General features: G+C 34.5%; 1 protein-coding gene across 1 annotated transcript; it reads left to right on the top strand.

Moving 5' to 3' along the window:
• Positions 1-18,806: 18,806 nt before the first annotated feature.
• Positions 18,807-21,984, top strand: LOC149166218 (uncharacterized). The gene has a single exon (XM_089432493.1). The coding sequence runs from the start codon at positions 19,030-19,032 to the stop codon at positions 21,838-21,840; it is 2,811 nt and encodes a 936-aa protein (XP_089288619.1). The 5' UTR covers positions 18,807-19,029; the 3' UTR covers positions 21,841-21,984.
• Positions 21,985-22,893: the final 909 nt, after the last annotated feature.

Raw genomic sequence — 22,893 nt, 5'->3', positions numbered from 1 at the left:
CCTTACAAGGTCTGGGCCATCCCCATCTCCTTCAGATAAATCCTTTAGGGACCTATGGTGCCTTGATGATAGGATTGTGACTATAGTAGAGGACATCTCTTCCCCAAACATCTTGAATTTTGGCATAGGACTAACAGTGGGTTCCAGGCTTCCTCGTCAATTCTTCGGTGGGCGGCAGTCCAGGTATGGGAATCAGTTTTTTGTATCGAAAGAGGGCTATCAGGTAGCCCTTTTGAATACAATTGATGCCATCAAGCAATGCATTGTTTGGGAAGACGGATGCAATAACGTGCCTGGTTTGACATATGACCTGTACTTTTTAACTCTTGCGACATCCATTGCTGGGGGTTGTGTGTTTAGGTTTGCTGCCCGGCTTAGCCCTCAGGGCAGAGTGGAGGGTTCATGGCAGTGGGTTGTTCTTCTTTCTCCTCTGTGGCTATTGTTATTTGCTTCGTTTGGGATACTTCCAATTGTACACCCATCTTTGGAAAATCACCTATTGATAAAAAATGATTTAACTTTGATATAAAAGTCTGGGAATTTTTTATTTTGCAGAAGTTCAGGGCTCAAATGCAACTCATGTTTATTAGTATCCTTAGGAGGGTTGCAATGGCTACTTATAATGTTTTTCAATGTAGCCTTATGTTAAGGGTTGTCCCTGTGGCTTAACCTGTCTCTCTTATATGGGACTATTAATCCACTGTTTTCATCGAAGGAAATGGGGATATAACACTGAGAGTGATCATGCAGGACTGCATCGATTAATGGGTCTCCTTCACATATCCACCATGCTTTGTAGTGAGATGGAATTGGTTCTCATTGTTGTAATTGACTCTGTGTTTCTCTCGCCAAAACAATACTATGATTAGCTGTAAAGTTCCCAAGTCTGACATTATCTGTGCTCAGCAACCCTATTATTTTGTTATTCTGGTTTTAGTTACATTCAGCAGAGAATAAATTTCATTTTGATTTGTGTAAAATAAACCTTTTATTGCAGGCATTATTGGAATAAAGAAAATAATTATTTTTGCATGAGATGCCAAGTGTCACTACTGAAAATTTCTATAAAAGAGGGAGAAAGTTAGTGAGAAAGGGGCTTTTTGAACAACCTACTATTGGATTAATATCCTAATGACATTGTGTACTCAGGATAACTATCAATATTTGTGGTGATTTTAGTAAAAATGGACATCATGTTCTTCTGTTCATCTCCTCAATGGGTATTGAATTCCCTTCTTCATCATAATGTTTGTAAGATTTATTTCTTTCTTTCGTAGGCTTTGGCGTCCTACTTTTATAAGAATTATTTCTTTCTTTTGTAGGCTTTTGCTTTTAATTCCTACCTTTTTGAGCTATGGTGCTTTAAAGGAAACTAGTCTTAGCCTTTTTCTCAATCTAGGTGGTTTGTAAGGAATAAAATTAAGATGTGACATACCCTATTAGATGTTGTTACCTTTTTCTCCAGCTAGGCATACTTATATTTGTTCCTTAATGTTATTGCATCTAGGGATAAATTAGAAAAAAACTTACTAATCTCTAAAATTGTAAATGCATATATTCCTTAATGTTAGTGCATCTAGGGATAAATTGAAGAAAACATACTAATCTATAAAATTTTAAATGCCTACAATTCAGGTTGTGAAAGCATAATAGTTGAAAAGGGCTTGAGATAACAACATTAAGACCTTAAATGATTTACAAAATATAAGCCATCATCATATCATTTAATGCGAGAATTATGAGTACCCATCTAACATCATTAGCATAGGTTGTCTCCGATAAAATGGTTTTGGGCTCAATGTCAATAGTCAAAATATCATCTACATAATAGTCAACATTTTTTATATCCGTTTTTCGTGGGATTGAATTTGAAGAGCCACACTTGATTCTTCTTTACCTTCACTATGTTAAGACAATTTAAGTACATATAGGTTATAGTTTTAATGTTATAGTTAACGTGTTAGGTATTAAAGTTTATGTATCCTAACATTTTAGGAGTTACAATGTGTTTATGATGAGAGTGTACTAGGGGTCATAATTTTTAGAATTCATTGTGTTAAAGTTCATATTGCACTATGGTTTACTTAATAATAGAGTTATTCCCTTAAGGATTATAAGGTAATAAATGCCACTTTTTCTTAATGGTAATAGTGGCTATAAGTTGCATTTTGGAAGGGTTTGTAATTCTAAAAGAGTGATCAAAGTATATTATGGTTTATATGGGATATGAGACATATAAGTATTTTGACTTTCATAATGGTTTTTAGTTAAGAGACACATATTGTATTTGATATTCTAGTGACCATAGTGGTGAAAGGTTCCATTAAGAAAGGGAAACAATTAGTGGGGCCAATATATAGTGCAATATATAGGAATATCTAATAATAAATTCATTATAAGTATTTTTATTCTTTATGAAAATATTTTTTTTTGTTGTATTTGCGTTCTTCAATTTATGCCTTACGGCGTTTCCTTTGCAACATTTGGTGCAAATGCTAGTTACAAATACATGTACTTTCTCATGCAATTTTTTTATAAATTTCAACTATACATTTAAATTATTATTTTTAAAAAACCATTTTATATCTTAAAAGTTATTTTTATTTTTCGATGTTTATTCACTTTTTCACTTTCATATAAATATACAAGATATCTAGAATCTCCCAATAAATAGTATTTACATATATTTAAATGATAAACAAAAATAAATATAAAAAATTCTAATAAAAATATGTCAAAGAAAATAACATCCATATTTTTTAATCTTAAAATATAAATATAGAGTATGAAAATATATGGAATTTCTTATAAATAACATATATAAAATGTACAACTAAATATTTCTGGATGTGTTGATAGGTTTGTCTTTTTCATAATAAGTTTTTAGAATTTTAGTTTAATTATTAATAAGCATGAGATATATGGTAGAGATTTAACTAGTACAAAATATGTTGAAAGATTTTTTTTCCAAAGAAGGAAAAAACATCTTTTAAATTAGAAAATGTGTACAATAAAGCCATTTGGAAAAATACTTACAAAAAAATCAGCCCAAATAATTACATTCAATGTTTGAGAACAAAAACAATGTGAGTTTGTTACTTAACCTCAAGAAATCATAAAACTGACGTCTATAAGAGAACGCTAAACAACAAAGAGATTACAAAAAGTCCTTGAAGACCAAAACCAAAGTAACTAAACCAATGCTAGTGTTTCAAAACCATAAAAAATTGTCAAAAGAGTGATTAGAACTGTAAAACCATAGACATGTGGTCCACAAGAATTTTGATTATGTAGCTACCAAACAGAATGTCTACTAGATATTTCTCCAGATAGATGTAACCCTCATCTCTCATCATGCCCTTCTTTGAAAGGATATCAACAGTAGAATTGTGCTCCCTATGGATTTGCACATAAGACAGATCCTGGAAGTGATTAGTCAAGACCACGATCCTGGACATCCAATGTTGAAGATGAAGTACCTGCAAATTACCAATATCCTTCAACCAATCTATGAAAACTCTGGAATCTCCAAAGATCTGGAGAGTTGACACTTCCAGAAAGGCAACAATATACAAAAGTACCCATACCCCAATGATCTATGCTTTGGTATTAATACTAGAACTCGCAAACATCCAAAGATGAACACTTATATCCCCAAGCATGAAGTTCAGGCTTCCTCTTCCACAGGTACCTCGTTGTTGAGCCCCATCAAAATATCCTTTGTATTCACATAAAGGGAGAGCCAAGGAATAGATATATCAACATCTAAAAGCCAACAAAGGTTTCCTATAGTCCTGGAAAAATCCAACAACTTGTGAACAAATCCAGGTATAACGAAATTGGGGACCATCAAAACATCTCTTATTCTGAACCTTTCAAATACCCATGCAATGAAAGGCAGAAGAAATCTAAAAAGACCTGACTGATGAATCCACTAAGTAACACAATTCTCAAGAAAGATCATTGAACCCAACATAGGGAGATTGAGGATCTGGCCCACCTCAAGTTAGAGGTCTCTGGAAAAATTATAGGAGAAAAAGAGATGTCTTGTTGACTGAAAGTCCCACATACATAAAATGCAGCAATTTGGGCCAAAGAAACCACATCGCACCAGATTTTCTCAAGTCAATATTTTGTTGTCCATAGCAAGCCAAAGAAAGTATTTAATTTTAGGCAGGATGTTCCAACCCCAAATCTTCCTCTTCCACCATTTGATCTTAGAGGGAGCAGAATGTTCACTAATCAAATGATAAGCTAGGTTAGTTATAACTTGGCCATATGCTAGATTACCCCTCCATATAGTCTGATCTAGTCTATTAGTCAACAAGATACCACTACATGAGAGATTTTTTTATGGAGCCTTCCCATTGGCAAATGCATAAGAGCCACTGAGCCCCAGGTTGGTAGAGGTACACCATCTGGGCCGAGTATTGGTATTGTCCTCTTTAAAATAGATCTGTTGTAGACAATGTTACCCCACACAGATAATTATGTGACCATTGCATAGGGAAATTTGGATAAGGATTCCACACGAATAAAAGGTTCTTTACCTAGATGAATAAGATCGCCCCTGCCCACACTCCAAGTAGTCAATTTCTAAATCCAATGTTAAGAGTCCAAAAGTCCAAGCCAAATATTTGATCCTCGCTCCCGAGGTGGAGTGCTTCCAAACAAAAACAAGTCATTCTAGGATTTATTTTTTAGGTGTTTATTAACAACAATACTGCTCCAAAGACCCATACCCTACATAAGCCTCTAGAGACTTTTCATTGAAAGTACATTTGCAAAGTGAAAGAGGTTCTTAAAACCCCATCCACCAAAACTCTTGGGTCTAGTGAGTGCCTCCCAACTTAACAGGTTATAGCCTCACCGCATTTTCTTGCCATCCTATAAAAATTTGAAGAAAATTTGCCTCATGCGCTTAAGAACTCATTTTTCTACCTTCAATAAAGTGAAATAGTAGGAAGGGCCTCTAGGACAACCTTTACTAGGGTCTTCCTACCACCTATAGAAAGCCACTTGTTACACCATAGGTTGATGTGTCTATCAATATGATCCAAGAGTCGTGATTTCCAATCACACACCTGATAGCAGTTTAGCTTTAAATGGTAACCCAAATAGGTAAAACCATAATCAAGAGGAGCCACTGCAAAAGTGAGAAAAGTATTAATAGTTAACCAAATATCATCAGGAACATTATGTTGTAGAAAATAAGACTTCTCTTGACTGATTGACATGCCAGAAGTAAGGAAAAACGTATTCAAAAGATTACAAAAAGTCCTCCATTCCTCCACAGTGCGATCACCAAGGATCAATACATCATCCACGAACAATAGATGGGAGACATAAATATCTTTTGACACCTTAATACCTTGAATGTCTCCTTTTACTTTTCCAGCGACACTCATATAGTTGAGGCCCTCTGTAACCAGTAAAAATAATAGGGGCAAAAGGGGGCATCCCTACCTCAATCCATGTGAAATTGTGAAGAAATATAAAGGAGAGTCATTTATGAGAACAATAAAGTTTGTTGAATTAGTCACGCTTCAGCCCAAACCTAAATGAATAAGCAACAAGTGGAGATAGTACTAGTTAACACGATCATATTCCTTCACCAAATCTAGTGTTAGAATTAAGGCACATATGTTTTTGGCTTTTATAAAGTGTATAGCTTCCTCGGAAATACCAACCACATCATGAAAGAGCATGTTAGGGAAAAACCCAAATTGTTCAGAGGAGATTGTGACCAAGAGAAAAGGGTGAATCATGTTCACAATGATCTTAGAAATAACCTTATATATTGAATTACAGAGTGAGATCGAGCGAGATCCCAGGCCAAAACCACACACAACAGGTCCAATACCCCAGACAATCGGTCAGAAGTCTGACCAAACCTGAGGAATAAAAGGAAAAGGAATGTTAACACCAAACCTCAGATGGGTAGGTCCACGACACGAATTAACATAGCAACAAATGAACAATTTGCAGCTCCCAGTGTGCCCCCCTATGGTCATCTATTGCTTTAGGCTCCATATCCTTTGGCCCTGCGTTAATTGAGTAATTTCGAAATGAACCTCCTTCAACTCATAAGGTCTCCCTTCCATACATAAAAGGTATCACAGATAGAATTTCCAAAGTTCTCAATAAACATAACATTGATGTAGCATTCTCCCCAGCTAACACCATCAAACAATTATTCAACTCTGTTAAAGACCCCATAAACCCTAACCTTCAGAAAGGTGTCTATGTGATTCCTTGCTCATGCGGCAAGGAATACATAGGTGAAACTGGTAGATCCCTTACTGTTAGAATTAAAGAACACTCTGCTGACTTAAGAAGAGAAAGAATCTCTAAATCAGCCTTAGCTGAACATGTTCACTCTTCCTCTCATTACATCTGTATGGAAAAAGCCAAACTTGTTAGAAAAGAAGAACACTGTCTTAAAAGAAAAATTAAAGAAGCCATTGAAATAGAAAAAAGGAAAAACAATTTTAACCGTGATGATGGATTAAAATTGAGTAACTCTTGGAAACCTTTACTAGAAATCATAAAAAACAATAATCGCCACCCAGATTAACCCTTTCCCTCAGTTTATCCCTTTCCCTCAGATTAACTCAAAAACTATCAAATTTTTTTAAAACTTCTCTTAACCATCCCCCTTAAGCTTTAATTCATTAACCTAATCAAATCATAAAACATTAATAAATTTATTAATCATATATTAATTAATTAATTAATTGATTTATTAAATTAAAATATATCATATATATAATAATTATAACAATAACCATACATATTTCATCAAACCTTTTATATGCAATTAAATTAAAATTAAAAATTATAATAAAATGAAATAAATTGAAAGAAATGAAAATTAATAATAATTTAACAATCATATTAAACAAAAAATTAAATATAACAAATAATTAATTAATTAATTAAATTAAATTAAATTAAATATCAACTTTATTAAAATATATAATTAAATTAAAAATTAAAAATTATAAAAATTAATAATAATTTAATAATCATAATAAAAAATAATAAAATACAACAAAGAACTTTTAATCAAAAATTAAAAGTTATAAAAATTAATAATAATCTAATAATCATAATAAAAAGATAATTAAATAAAACTAATAAATAAATAATTAATTAATTAATTAATTAAATTTAAATTAAATCATATATAGATACATATTTTTCACAATATATAATTAAACTAAAATTAAAAGTTAAAAAATTAAAAGTTATAGAAAAAATTAAAAGCTATAAAAAATTAATAATAATGTAATAATCATAATAAAAAGATAATTAAATAAACAAACAAATAAATTAAATAATTAAATTAAATTATAACTTATATATACATATTTTTCAAAATATATAATTAAACTAACAAAAAATAAATAAATAAATAAATATAATATATATATATATATATAAAATAAAATAAAAAAATTAAAAGTTAAAGAAAATTAAAATAGAATAAAGAAATTATAATAAAAAATTCAATAATTACAATAAATAAATAATTAAATATAACAAATAATTAATTAATTAATTAATTTAAACTCATTAAGAAAGTAAATAAATCATTGTTCAAAACAATTAATTAAAAAATAAATAAATAAATAAAGAATAATAATAATAATAAAAATAAAAATATATATATTAGTAAATAAATTCTTTGGCCGACCTAATTTTCTCACACCATTCTTCAAATACCTAGATATATATACCCTAATCCCAGCTCATGGATACATCATTAATTAAAGATTATCTATTGTCACGTCCCCTGATGATGGACTCACTTGGCAGTCCGAAACGTTGGGTTCACAAAACTCTTCAACAGGTCATTCCTCCTCTATCTAAAACCATCTTCACCTGTATGGACTCCCTATTTAACAAAACTAACCTTCTTGCTCTTATATGAGGCTTTCGATATAGGAAATCCGGATGCATAATACAAAGTTTGTATATTCAATTATCTACAGAAAACATGGTCATTCTGGAGTGGAATGCTTCTTAGCTTATTTCAAACATCGCATACAGATTTGTTGTGGTGCATTTCTTTTCGCAGTTGTCTTATCTGTGGGGAAGGCATTTGGATTGTTCCAACAACTATCTTATCCCTTACCAAAGCTGAGAAAAGTGACAAATCTCTTCATCCTTACCTAAATTAAGTGGGAAAATATCTTTATTCTAGTCAAAATATGTTGAAATATTCTTAGTAATATTCATAAATCAAGAGTTAAGATTTATCTCCAAGTTAGTTATTCCCTTTTAATTAATTCTTTTAAGATTAATTAATTAAAGAAAATGTCATATCACATGTATTTTTTGTTTTTGTAAGCTAGAGGACCTAGCAGCTAGTGCGACGTAACTACTAGTAAGTAAACATCTCGTAACTACTAGTAAGTAAACCTCTCGGGGGCCTACTATCTTCCTAACTCTACTCCTATCTTCCCAACTCTTCGTATGCCCGGGCCTACTATCTTCCCAACTCTGCCCCTATCTTCCCAACTCTTCGTATGCCCCGGCTTTCTCCTCGGGGATTACACAAGATTTGAACCCAATACTCCAGTTAGGTGACACTTCATTTTCACTCAGGGATTACACAAGATTTCAACCCAATACTTCCGGTTCGGTGACACTTCATTTTCACGGCCATTGCCAATTGCATTAACCCCAACTAACGTCATATCACATGTATTATATTAGGCATGTGGTATTAATAACCCATGATATTGACCCATAGTATTGTAGTAAAGACTATTTACAAATTTAAATTTTTCATGGTAAAGTGGGGTGAATCTCCATGATTAAGAATATTATAAATTTAACAATATTATAAATATTTTTTAAAATGTATATATGTTTAACTCATATACTAAATTTCTTTTAATTAATAATATAATAATTTAAAATAAATTTATAATTTACTTAATTTTTATGATTTTTTTAATATTAGTAATATGAGATGTATGCTAGAGTAAATGGTTTTTTTGTTAATTGAGTTTGGCTTGGGTGGTGTAACATCCCCAAAATAACTCATGGTAAAATAAATAAATAAAAGTTACAAATCAGTTATGAAAACTAATTCTAAATAAGGATGAAATCAAGAAAGGAGGAAAAACTGTTCCGTAGAACTGGGGAATGCGGAAGGAGTGGAAAAGGTATTTCAGTTGTGAACTTGGGGAGGGATGACACACCATTATGGGTTTTCTCAGAAATATTTTAATCTCGAGGCGGAGGGTTTTTTTTTTAGTTCCGGGTTTTGATGCATGTATTCCTGGTGGAGATGGACGCCGGTGAGTTAATAGTGAAAGAGTAATCTGAAGGAAGGAAGGGGAAGATGTTGATTGTGGTTGTTACTCCGGCTATTCTAGAGTCACTGCTTAACAACAACGTTCATGGTACTTCGTCATGGTGTCGTGACCGACTTCCAGGTAGGCAACCAGACCAGGTTCCCTTACACAGGTCGCCTTCCGGAACCAAGGGTCGAACCCTTCTGCGAGTTATTCCCGGGTGAATACTTATTTAACGCTATGTGTTGCATGACTGTTCTGTATTTGTCCATTATTGGATTTACATATATATTTTTCCTTCCGCTGCAAAGATTATCATTATGGTTATGCTATTAGTTCATATGGTTTCGATTTAGTCCGCATAATTTGGCACTCTTAGGTGGATGCGGAAAGATTGTGTTTTCCCTTTTACTTTTGAGCCACCGCTCAGGGTTTCGATACCTGGTGCTAATTTCCAGGGTTGGAATACAGATTACTTGTTGATAGTTGAAGGTTGCTTGTTATAATGGGTAACTGCCCCTTTACGACTACGCTACCCATTCATGTCGAATACTTTTCTTTTATAATATGATTGCCACGACTTCTCCAATGATTGTTATCATATTTATAGTTTGAGATTATTAATGCTTGTTTACTTGAACAATGGTCTTCTCCGGCTACGGTTAAATCTGAAGTTGATTCCCTGCTCTTTTAATCTGATCTATGGCTACTCCTGTAAGGAGGTGCTACGACGATTTAACAGAAGCTTAGCCCGAAATTACATGCATGTAGCTATTCATGTATTTATGTTGTTATAGTTTTGTTTGCAAGACCATGGGAATACTCGTGTACGAGTATTAATTTCAGACTTGGTTTTAGAATGCAGTTTAATATACAAGAACGACCATGTTTATTCACTCTTTTGCTGCTATTTACGAAGATTTATCTTGGAAATTAGGAACCTGGTTTTGATTCCTTTCTCGGTTTTACATGAACTAATGAGTTAGAACTCTTAAAGAGAGTTATGCATTAGTAAACATTGTGGAGGTCAAACAGTGTTATTGGGGTATATATGCTAGTTAAATAGTAAGTCATGCTTGCTTACGCATATGAGTGGATGCTAAAGGATCTCTTTTAGACGTTATTCATTGATTCTTTAATATGGTATCTAATCTTGTTGCCCAAGCTTGTTGTCAACAGCATTGATAGGAAACGATGGCGGTTGGTGCCAAAGAAAAGTGATGTTTAAGGTTGTGGCAGGAAGAGGATCAAGGGTCCATGCAGATGAGTTCGAGTTGCAGGAACATACATTGCTAGAACAATCATGCCACAAGGAATATTGTATGTGGCGGTATGTAAGTGAAAGGTTACATGAGAACTGTATTAGCTTTTAGCTAGTTATATGACAACTTAATGATAGTTCATTGTAATGATTTCATAACAATGGTTAAGGGATGGAATCCCTTATAAGCCATTGAGTGAGGGGTGAAAACCCTCACGAGCGTTTAATAATAAGATTAAACGTTTGCTGGTTTTCACCCTACGGGGTTTCCAGGGTATGTCAGTGTTCAATGGTGTGATTGATGTGATTGCCTTTTGTGTCAGTTGGATGACGTTGAATCCTTGATGTTGATGGTTCTTTATTTGATGGCATGATCATAAAGTCCAAGTATGAGATTAATTAATATGGTTATGGAAATCATGAAATGGATGCAAGGATTCATGAGATAGTTTATGTTATTACACTACCACGGTGGTGGTTAATGGTTATGCAACTCATTGTCTTTTACTGCAATTTACTTGATGTATTAATGAATGTTATATCTAATGGTTATTGATGAATTGAGGAGTTGAGATTCGGATAATTACTTGTGGGTAATTTGTATAAAAAATTCTAACTCCCTACTTTTACATGCGAGGTTACCGGGGTATGTGACAAGTGGTATCAGAGCTAAAGGTTGCAGTACTGGCGCCTTTGGGAATTGGTAAGCAGAAAAGAAAGTGAGGTACGCCACCAGTGGCATTAACTTAGGTATGTGTTTAACCATTCACATATTCATTTATGTAGTACACTACTTTCGGCATGATATGTGTGATTCATGTTTATAACTGCTTTGAGTAGTAAGTAATAAAGTTGTTGCATAACTATGTTCATAACATTGGATTCCTGATGAGGATAAAAGACAATGAAACTTTTGTCGCACTTACGAACAATATTGAACACTCATTACACTTAAGAACAATATTGAACATTCATTGAGGGAAGTGACAATCAACTACCAACTTGTGATTTGCAAATATGGCAATAACAAAGATGCATTCAGTGAAAAAGATTGAAGTTACAATGAACAAAACTTAATGAGCCAATGCATGAATACAAAATATGGGGTTGTCCTTGGTTTGACAGTATAGTGTTTTAAAAAGACATTGTAAGAACCCCTTTAGACTTGAAAATATGCAATGAGTTGAGTAATGAGACTTGACTGTAATAACTAATTTTTGATTCAGTCTTGTCATGAATGCATGAAAATGACTGGTAGTTGAGGTTGGTTAGTGTTGTATGACTAACCAATATAACGTATGTGCATTAATTGAATTGGATTTAAGATTATTACAATCCGTAAACAAGTGATGGTTTGATTGGTGTCACATGCGTGGAACATGTGTATGATGATTTTATGAGAAGAGTTCTTAATTTTATTCACCATGAGAATGATTGATGAATAGTGTATGCTTATGTCTTAATTATTTGAGATTCGCTAGCATGGTATGTGTTTATGTTAATTACTACTTGTTGTGAGATTAAAACCATTGGAGCCTCGATTTAATGATGGTTGAATTTATCTCTACTATGGGAATGACGGATTTCTTATGCATATTGCATTCCAGTGTGAAGTTAATTGTAGAGGCATGTTCAGTGGGTAACATTTCTAGGACCCATTCATAGTAGAATTACATGTGACAAATATTCATAAATAGACTACCTGTGCTAATGCAGTTGTCAGTAAACTCTAACTACCTTCCCCAACTATAGATGCTTCCAAAGGAAAAGGAAGCAAGGAGAAGGAAGAAGACCGTGTTGTAGGGACAGACGGAGAATGGGAAAAAGAATCGATAAGTCTGGTGATGACCAGATAGCGCAAGCTTTGAGTGCCAGAATCTTGCAGAAGACACTAAGTCTGGTGATGACTAGATAACGCTCGGTGTGCATCTAGCATCAAATGGTAACTCTGGTGCATGTGTGACACTTAGGAGATCATGCTTCTGATTGCATAAGTAGAGCAATTGCTTCCGGTAAGGGTGGTTTAATTTGTTAGTTATGCATGTTGAACAAAGGAAAAGATAAGTAACTCTATTCTTTATAGAGAATAATCAGTTGTGTTTTATTAAACAGTTGGAAATATCATGGGGTTGATTTCTACAGTAAAGATTGATTGTTTATATGTTTTCTTGGTAGAGAAAATATGATAATGCTTGTAGTAAAAGATTGATTATTTTATATGTTTTCTTCATAAAGAAAATAGGTAATTCCTCCTAGAAAGACTACATGTGAGTCTTGTGTGAGAAATGTTTGTCTCTTGTCATTTTTCTTGGAAAAAAATCCTTGCTAAATATAGCCAAAAGTACCTTCTTGAGAAAAGAAGATGAGGCATATAAACGTCCTGAGGACATAGCATGAAAGGTGGCCAAGTTTTCTTGAATTAAAATATGTATTTTTTATTTGATAAAAGTTTCTTGGAAAATGTATATATGCTAATTGCATTATGATTCTAGTTAGTTTCTAAGTTCTAGTGAAATGATTATGCATTACATGCATGATAAAGATAGCTAAAGATGTGCTTCTAGGCACATAGATATTCATTTCTAACTTTTTGAAGAAAGAGTATATTATATATATACATAAATATAGTTTCATTCTAGAGGAGTGTGCATACTTCATGTATGAAGATGAAGGATTTTATGAGAGTTTTCTTGAAAATAAAAATAGGGGTTCTTTCCTTTAAAGACACATTAGAATAGTGTTCATACAAGAAACAAAATCCTTACTTGTTTCATGAAAAGAACTATGTGCATTGAAGTAAAGTAATTATGTTAGGAAAAGACATGTTGCATAATGGTAGCTATTGTGACTTTGGAATTATGACTCTGTGTGTACATAGAGAAAGTGATCATGTTAACTTTCTTGAAGACAATAATCTTTTGAAGAGATTGTCTTGCTAGGTGAGTTGTGTTGATTTCTTGATTTTGGATGGATAAGTAAATCTTGTTCTGTATCTTGATTTTTATGCATAAAGATGGATATCTTTAATAATTCCCTGAAAGGGAAGATAGAAGAATGAGGTTAAAATGACTTCCTTTAGGAAAGAGGTATGTAGTTTGTTGTATGAAATAATGGTAGTATTCTAGTGAAGGGAATATGTGTTGCATACATTAAAGAAGGGCTTATATGATAAGCAATGGTATGCACAAAGATTAGTCATTGTGATATAGAGTTATGTTCTTTGTATATTATAGAGATTATGTTTAAATATATTAACGATGCATGACCAAAGCTAGCCATAGTAAACGTAAGATAATACTCCATTAATGACGATTTGGATTAAGACAACAAACTATGGAAAATTGGAAATGTTTAGATTATTAACTCAACTGTTGTTGACATTTATACATTGATGAATATTTGCATATGCTTTTATACCTGACAATATTGTATGCATGAAAATTCTTGGAAATTGAATACGTGTTAACTGATGCATATTTATAACTAAAGTTGCTGATGGGATTAAGTAGTGGCAGCTTAATGGCAACAAGGAAACTCATCACGTAAATTGCTGCAATGTGAATTGCAATTATAAATGAGAAATTATAATGTTATATGATATGCAAGAATTATGTTATTTGGAGAATCTGAATGCATACAACATGTATGATAGATATGTTTCCCATCAATCTAGATGTTGTGGACCCATGATGAGGGATAAGTGTAAATGCATGGTGTACATGCATGTTTATTTTGTTAATGATAATGTTCATATGGTTCATTACGTAAATTACTTTGAGAAAGAGTAATAAAAGAGAAATTTAACATGCGAGACAGTTGCATATAGTTGGGTTGATGGCAATTACCTGCCCGGAGGGGTTGATGGTATTTGTCTGCCCGGATATGCCTTGGGTTGATGGCAGTTACCTGCCCGGAGAGGTTGATGGTATTTGTCTACCTGGATATGCCTTGGGTTGATGGCAGTTACTTGCCCGGAGGGGTTGATGGTATTTGTCTGCCCGGATATGCCTTGGGTTGATGGTAGTTACCTGCCCGGAGGGGTTGATGGTACTTTTCTGCCCGGATTTCCTCTCCTTAGAGATCAGTGATCTCAGTAAGGGAAAAGAGTTTGCCAAGATGGTGAAGAGGGTAAAAAGCCTGAGGCAACTCTGTTGATTTGGAGCCTGTTGGAGGAGGCCCAAAATTCCTCATAGATGGGACGGTGTCAGAGGAATAGGCAGGACGCTGCCAAGAGGAATCCTATATTGGACCCTATGTGGTCATTGGAATTCATGAGCTGGTTGGTCAGTGGAATTCCATGTTAGACCTGGTAAGGTCTCTATCCGAGAAACTGTCTGGATGTGAAAATGACTCAATCTGGTTGTGGAAACCAGTTCCCATGGGTTGGGAATTCTTAGCCTGTTATGGTTCTCATAGCTAAAGAAATTAACTAATTAGCTATATGATATGCTAAAGACGAATTCTATATATATTTGTGTAAAGTATGTTATGCACGTTTAACAGGAAATGAGTTTAGTACTCAATAAGGAGTTATTGGAAATTTTAATTCCTTTATTGTATAACTAATCCTATGAACGTCTTAGTAGGGGGCTGAGACAATTTTTACTTGATGCAGTGATTGAATGTTTTGATGATTAGAGAGCTAGGTGCTCTTATGGTACTTTTAGAAGTACTTTATGGATGTCTTTAGTGAGAATTAATTCAGTATGCACGTGGAGTAGTGATTTATCATTCGATTGATAGTTAAAAGTATTTCATTTGACTCAAAATATAGTGGCTAATGCGATTGAATTTGTTAGTCATATATTACAGGAATTACTTACCATGGAGGGTTGAAGAGTTGTCCAACCACTATTAAAATGCTTACATGAAGGTATTCATGATTTTCAACAATAGATGGTAAGTAATGGTAAGTTGACACAAAGAATTGTTTATTATGAATTTGAATACGGGCCAAGTAATGGAAATTAGAACTTGCATATTTTTGCAATTATGAATGCTTATGACTATTGATGCTTATCACTATTGATCTTTCTTATGATTATATCATTACTATTTTGTTTGTTGTCATTATTGGAATGAAATCTTTGATTTTAAAAGAGGAAGGATCACATTTTGTGTGGTTTAGATGGTTATATCATGAGTAAAATCTAAAGTTCCAACGAGTGATGAACACCGAGGACGGTGTTCCTATTAAGGGGGGGAGTATGTAACATCCCCAAAATAACTCATGGTAAAATAAATAAATAAAAGTTACAAATCAGTTATGAAAACTAATTCTAAATAAGGATGAAATCAAGAAAGGAGGAAAATCTGTTCCGTAGAACTGGGGAATGCGGAAGGAGTGGAAAATGTATTTCAGTTGTGAACTTGGGGAGGGATGACACACCATTATGGGTTTTCTCAGAAATATTTTAATCTCGAGGCGGAGGTTTTTTTTTTTAGTTCCGGGTTTTGATGCACGTATTCCTGGTGGAGATGAACGCCGGTGAGTTAATAGTGAAAGAGTAATCTGAAGGAAGGAAGGGGAAGATGTTGATTGTGGTGGTTACTCCGGCTATTCTAGAGTCACTGCTTAACAACAACGTTCATGGTACTTCGTCATGGTGTCGTGACCGACTTCCAGGTAGGCAACCAGACCAGGTTCCCTTACGCAGGTCGCCTTCCGGAACCAAGGGTCGAACCCTTCTGCGGGTTATTCCCGGGTGAATACTTATTTAACGCTATGTGTTGCATGACTGTTCTGTATTCGTCCATTATTGGATTTACATATATATTTTTCCTTCCGCTGCAAAGATTATCATTATGGTTATGCTATTAGTTCATATGGTTTCGATTTAGTCCGCATAATTTGGCACTCTTAGCTGGATGCGGAAAGATTGTGTTTTCCCTTTTTCTTTTGAGCCACCGCGCAGGGTTTCGATACCTGGTGCTAATTTCCAGGGTTGGAATACGGTTACTTGTTGATAGTTGAAGGTTGCTTGTTATAATGGGTAACTGCCCCTTTACGACTACGCTACCCATTCATGTCGAATACTTTTCTTTTATAATATGATTGCCACGACTTCTCCTTATAGTTTGAGATTATTTGCTTAATGCTTGTTTACTTGAACAATGGTCTTCTCCGGCTACGGTTAAATCTGAAGTTGATTCCCTGCTCTTTTAATCTGATCTATGGCTACTCCTGTAAGGAGGTGCTACGGCGATTTAACAGAAGCTTAGCCCGAAATTACATGCATGTAGCTATTCATGTATTTATGTTGTTATAGTTTTGTTTGCAAGACCATGGGAATACTCGTATATGAGTATTAATTTCAGAGTTGGTTTTAGAATGCAGTTTAATATACCAGAACGACCATGTTTATTCACTCTTTTGCTGCTATTTACGAAGATTTATCTTAGAAATTAGGAAACCCGTTTTGATTCCTTTCTCGGTTTTACATGAACTAATGAGTTAGAACTCTTAAAGAGAGTTATGCATTAGTAAACATTGTGGAGGTCAAACAGTGTTATTGGGGTATATATGCTAGTTAAATAGTAAGTCATGCTTGCTTACGCATATGAGTGGATGCTAAAGGATCTCTTTTAGACGTTGTTCATTGATTCTTTAATATGGTATCTAATCTTGTTGCCCAAGCTTGTTGTCAACAGCATTGACAGGAAACGATGGCGGTTGGTGCCAAAAAAAAGTGATGTTTAAGGTTGTGGCAGGAAGAGGATCAAGGGTCCATGCAGATGAGTTCGAGTTGCAGGAACATACATTGCTAGAACAATCATGCCACAAGGACTATTGTATGTGGCGGTATGTAAGTGAAAGATTACATGAGAACTGTATTAGCTTTTAGCTAGTTATATGACAACTTAATGATAGTTCATTGTAATGATTTTATAACAATGGTTAAGGGATGGAATCCCTTATAAGCCATTGAGTGAGGGGTGAAAACCCTCACGAGCGTTTAATAATAAGATTAAACGTTTGCTGGTTTTCACCCTACGGGGTTTCCAGGGTATATCAGTGTTCAATGGTGTGATTGATGTGATTGCCTTTTGTGTCAGTTGGATGACGTTGAATCCTTGATGTTGATGGTTCTTTATTTGATGGCATGATCATAAAGTCCAAGTATGAGATTAATTAATATGGTTATGGAAATCATGAAATGGATGCAAGGATTCATGAGATAGTTTATGTTATTACACTACCACGGTGGTGGTTAATGGTTATGCAACTTATTGTCTTTTACTGCAATTTACTTGATGTATTAATGAATGTTATATCTAATCGTTATTGATGAATTGAGGAGTTGAGATTCGGATAATTACTTGTGGGTTAATTTGTATAAAAAATTCTAACTCCCTACTTTTACATGCGAGGTTACCGAGGTATGTGACAGGTGGTTGGGTGGAATAATTGTTATTTTCCCCACCCAACTTCAAGTTTCTTAAGATATTTTTTTATAAATTCAAGCATATCAACATTTACCGACCATTTGTTTTCTAGATGAAAATGTACATTGCATAGATTACACTTTTAATTTATATAAAAACTATGAGATTTTTTTATAACAAAAACCCCTCTCTTACATTACGATATTGTTTTCATTCAAAATATGATATATATAATACATAAAGTAAATCAAGTATAATATATAAAATAAATGTTTTGATACTTTTCATAAATTTATACATATCAACATTAACCAGCCATTTATTTTCTGAATAAAATTATAACCAGTATAAATTACTCTTTTAATTATATAAGTTTGCTAAATATTTAAATGATGAGAAAATAAAATAAAAAAATTATAACAAAATCCTCTATTACATTGAGGTATCGTTTTCATTCCCAATATGATATATATAATATATATAAAATAAATATTTTGATATTTTTTATAACTTCATACCTATCCATATTTACCAATCATTTTATTTTCGAGTGAATATAAACACCTCGCTTGATTTATATAATTTGCTCATATTTAAATGATGAGAAAAAAATAAAATAAAAATTATAACCAACCGACTTTAAAAGACTTAGGTAAAAAGTTGAGTTTAGGGTTTATAATCAGATTTCATTGCCCTCTGGCGGCTGCTGTATTTAGAATGAGAAAGACGATAGATACATCAGGATCCATGGACCGACTGTTGGTACGAGGTAAATTAAGTTCCTAAGGGGACCATACCTGAAAAAGATGGGAGCACATCTAATCATGAACCAACCGTGGAGGTTCCGGTGACAGTGACCTAGAGGTTCTGTGGACGGCTCTAGCTTTTACTTTATTAGCCAGTTTATTTCCATATGTTTGACGGCTCTAGCTTTTAGTTTATTTATATGTATGGTGTGTGTTCCTATAGATAAACACCTGCAAGAACTGAGAGACCTGTATTTCCCACAAAATCATTGTGGTGGCCAAATCCACCCTGCAATCCAGATACTTGTACCAAGAACCACGGAGGATGACCATTCTGCAAAAAAGATTCCTCCGTTTTGTTATTCAAATGTTCAGTGGGTGGATAGTTGTGTCCAGCATTTTTACAACCGTTTCAGGCAAAGTCGGTGATTGTTCGAGTCAGGATATGCAATCTCTTCTGGCTTTTAAAAACGGTTTGCATGATCCCGCGGGACGTTTGGCTTCTTGGAATGTTTCTTTCAGCTGTTGCCAGTGGGAAGGTGTCTCCTGCGACAGCCGAACCGGTGCTGTAGTTGCGGTGGATTTGCAAAATTGCAGTTTGAGCGGCATCTTGCGCCCTGCTGCACTGTTTAACTTGACGGCCTTGGAGCATTTAGATGTCAGCTTCAATAACTTCACTGGTCTACCTATTCCTAAAGAGATGGGTCTTTTGAAAAACTTGAAATACCTCAACCTGTCCACAGCTGGATTTGCAGGTACCGTTCCATGGCAGCTCGGAAATCTGAATAACTTGACAGGACTCGATCTCTCTTCCCCTGTTTCTGAGTTGAAAAGTCCGGACCTCTCATGGCTTGCTAAACTCACGGCCTTGACAAATCTTTCTCTCAACGGAGTCGATCTCTCGGCAACGTCGTCTTCATGGGGACAGTCAGTAAGTAGTCTTTCCCAACTCTTAAATGTTACAATGTCAAACTGTGGACTGAAGGGTTCCATTCCCCCTTCCCTGCAGAAACTTAGAAACCTACAAACTCTCCATCTGGATAGAAACACTTTTCATTCCGAATTCCCTACTTGGTTAGCGAATATGACTAGTTTGATAGATTTGCAGATGAGCAATGCAAATCTCAGTGGATCTCTTCCGTTTGAGCTGTCTCAGATGCCTCAGATACGATCGATTTCCTTGGCAAATAATAAATTATCTGGCAACGTTTCCCAGATTTTTCAGGGCCAATGGAAGAGCCTGACCTTTTTCCAGATGCCAAACAACAGTTTATATGGCTCCATACCATCTTCTATAAGAAATTTGTCATCTCTGACCGTGCTACAACTGCAGAAGAACAATCTGAGGGGAATGATACCAGAGTCGTTGGGCTCCCTCCACTCGCTTACTGTACTAGACCTAAGCTACAACAAATTGACAGGACCTCTCCCATTATCTCTAGGATTGTTGTCTAAACTGACCTATATCAGTCTTACTCACAACACTTTGAGCGGAGCAATCTCAGAGTCACATTTCCGAAGTCTGAACAATCTGAAATATCTTGACCTGTCCAATAACAAATTAAGCTTGAATGTCACGTCCAACTGGACTCCGCCATTTGATTTAGATACATTGAGATTATCTGTTTGTCAAATAAAGGGGGGTTTACCCCCTTTTATGAAGACTCAACGTTCTATGACGACACTTGACCTGTCCAGTAACACTGTCACAGGACAAATCCCTTCATGGCTCTGGAATCTCCCCAAACTTGAGAGCTTATACCTTGCACACAATCAGTTGAAAGGGCCAATACCAACACAGCTGTATAACTCGTCGACTTCTTTGAAAGTGGTGGACTTACGAGAGAATCTATTTCATGGAAGCCTTCCCCGTCCACGAAGTTCTGTCTCAGGCTTCCCGTCGGTACTTGATCTGTCGGTAAATAACCTTACAGGTACAGTGCCTTCAGAAATCTGCATGATGTTGCATAGTTCAATTTTCTTATCTTTAGCAGCAAATAAACTCGGGGGCCGGATTCCTCTTTGCATCTGTGAGCAAACAGAGTATCTAGAGGCTCTGGATCTTTCAGCCAATAATCTTAGCGGGCAGTTGCTTTCGAGTTTCAGTAATTGCTCTGCTCTCAAGGTATTGAATGTAGCAAAAAATAATTTGGAAGGGCGCATACCGATGGAATTCGGAAACTTGAAGAAACTCCAGGTATTGCAGATCGATAACAACAGGTTAATTGGAAATGTTCCCTCATCCCTCCGAAATTGCACAATGTTGGAAATTTTGGAATTGAGTGGAAACAGCTTATCAGGCAAAGTCCCTGAATGGATCTCCGATCTTTCAAAGCTCCGCTTACTTGTCCTCAGATCAAATAATTTAGAAGGTGAGATACCTATCCAGATTTGCGACCTTCAACAACTCCAAATTCTGGATCTGGCAATAAACCATGTGTCAGGTTCGATACCACCATGTATCTCAAACTTGTCAGCATTGAGGAATAAAGATTTCGCAAGATCACCGCCAAGTGCGCTTGTCTACGCAAATTACTATAAAGAAGAACTTTATCTGATGGTCAAGGGTCAGGAAATGTCGTATAAATACATCCTCTCCACTGTGACTCTTCTGGACCTCTCCGCAAACAATCTCCGCGGTCACATTCCCGACGGCATGAGCGATCTTAAGGGTTTACAGTCTCTGAATCTATCACATAATCACTTTACAGGATACATTCCCCTCCAATTCGCGGAACTGGTGAATTTAGAAGCTTTAGATATCTCATCCAACAATTTATCGGGAGGAATACCCGAAAATTTTGAAACTCTGAACTCATTGGGCTATTTAAACCTATCGAATAACAATCTGTCAGGGAGGATTCCAGATGGACTAAAGTTTGAGGCGTCTTCATTCTGGGGGAATTCGAAGCTTTGTGGGCATCAAATTCAGCGAAACTGCAGCGATCATACTTCTTATTCCGGTGCAGGAGAGGACGAGGACGAGGACGGTGAGCAGACAATGCATTGGTGGGAATCGTGGAAAGCTGGAATGGGAATGGGAGTTGCAATTGGGTTTGGAACTGTCATCGGAGTGCTAGCTCTGAGCAGGCGATTGTGCAGGTACCAGTTTGTCGATGGCATTTTGGGCTTCTGAAACTTTGACCATCGTGTATCGTTTCCGGCGGCTGCCCGCCCAGGGTTCGATCTGTGAACTTGGCTGGAATGTCATGTTTTCAGTGTAATTAAGGATTTGATGTCATGCAAATTAGATTTTTTCACCTTAAATTATCTTTTATATTAAATTAAAGTTACTTTTCAAAATTTAAGAAAGCTTTGACTGTCGGATATAAATTCCTGGGCGTTAGACATGTGAATCTATGAATGTAAACACAAAATGGAACTATTTCCCTATAGATTTGATGTTATGCGAACTATTTTTTTATTTATTTTTAAGGAATAAAGCCATTTTTAAAGGCTATTTAAATCAAATTTTGTAATTAATAAAAAATAATTAAATTACATGATATGTAAGATTTTTTTATCTTAATTACAAATTTATTATACGGAAAGGTGGTTTACAAATTTTATGTTTGTATAAGATTTGAAATAGTTTATGTTAGTATAAAATCTGAAATAGTTTAAATGTTTTATATTTTTAATTTTTTTAAATATATTTTTTATAATTTTATTTTAAATTTTAATTAAAATGATTGAAATTAAATTATAATGTTTTAATTTTTTCTAAAATATTAATGTGGACAAATTATAGCAAATATTAGATAGTAAAGTAGAAAATAAGATATTTTAAGATGAAGTGATAATGGTTTTCTTATGCCATTTTTGTAAAAAAAACCATGTAGAGAGTTTTGTGTAAAATACAAAGTATGTAACTATTTTTATTAATGGAAATAAGTCTTTTTTCTTTTCTAAAATGAAAAAAAAACGCTAAACTTAAATATTATAAAACAATATTCTTTATAACTTTTTATAACAATATTATATAATCAAATATTTATTATTCATTAAAAAAATTGATATTAAATTTATATTCATTAAATATATGAAATTTATTATTCATTAAAAATCACGCCAAAATTTCCAATAATTCTCCCAATTAAACGACGCTAAATTTTCCAAAAACAATGGCCGGTTGGACTACACTAATAAAGAGAAGCACCGGCAAATACAAGGAGTAGTCTTTAACGCG

This window comes from Pinus tabuliformis, chromosome 5_1 (assembly GCF_031772625.1).
Source record: "Pinus tabuliformis cultivar Carrire ecotype Pingquan chromosome 5_1, CPIR1, whole genome shotgun sequence".
NCBI lineage: Eukaryota > Viridiplantae > Streptophyta > Pinopsida > Pinales > Pinaceae > Pinus > Pinus tabuliformis.
Note: the sequence above shows the minus strand (reverse complement) of the source record. Positions and strands in the feature narration are given on the sequence as shown.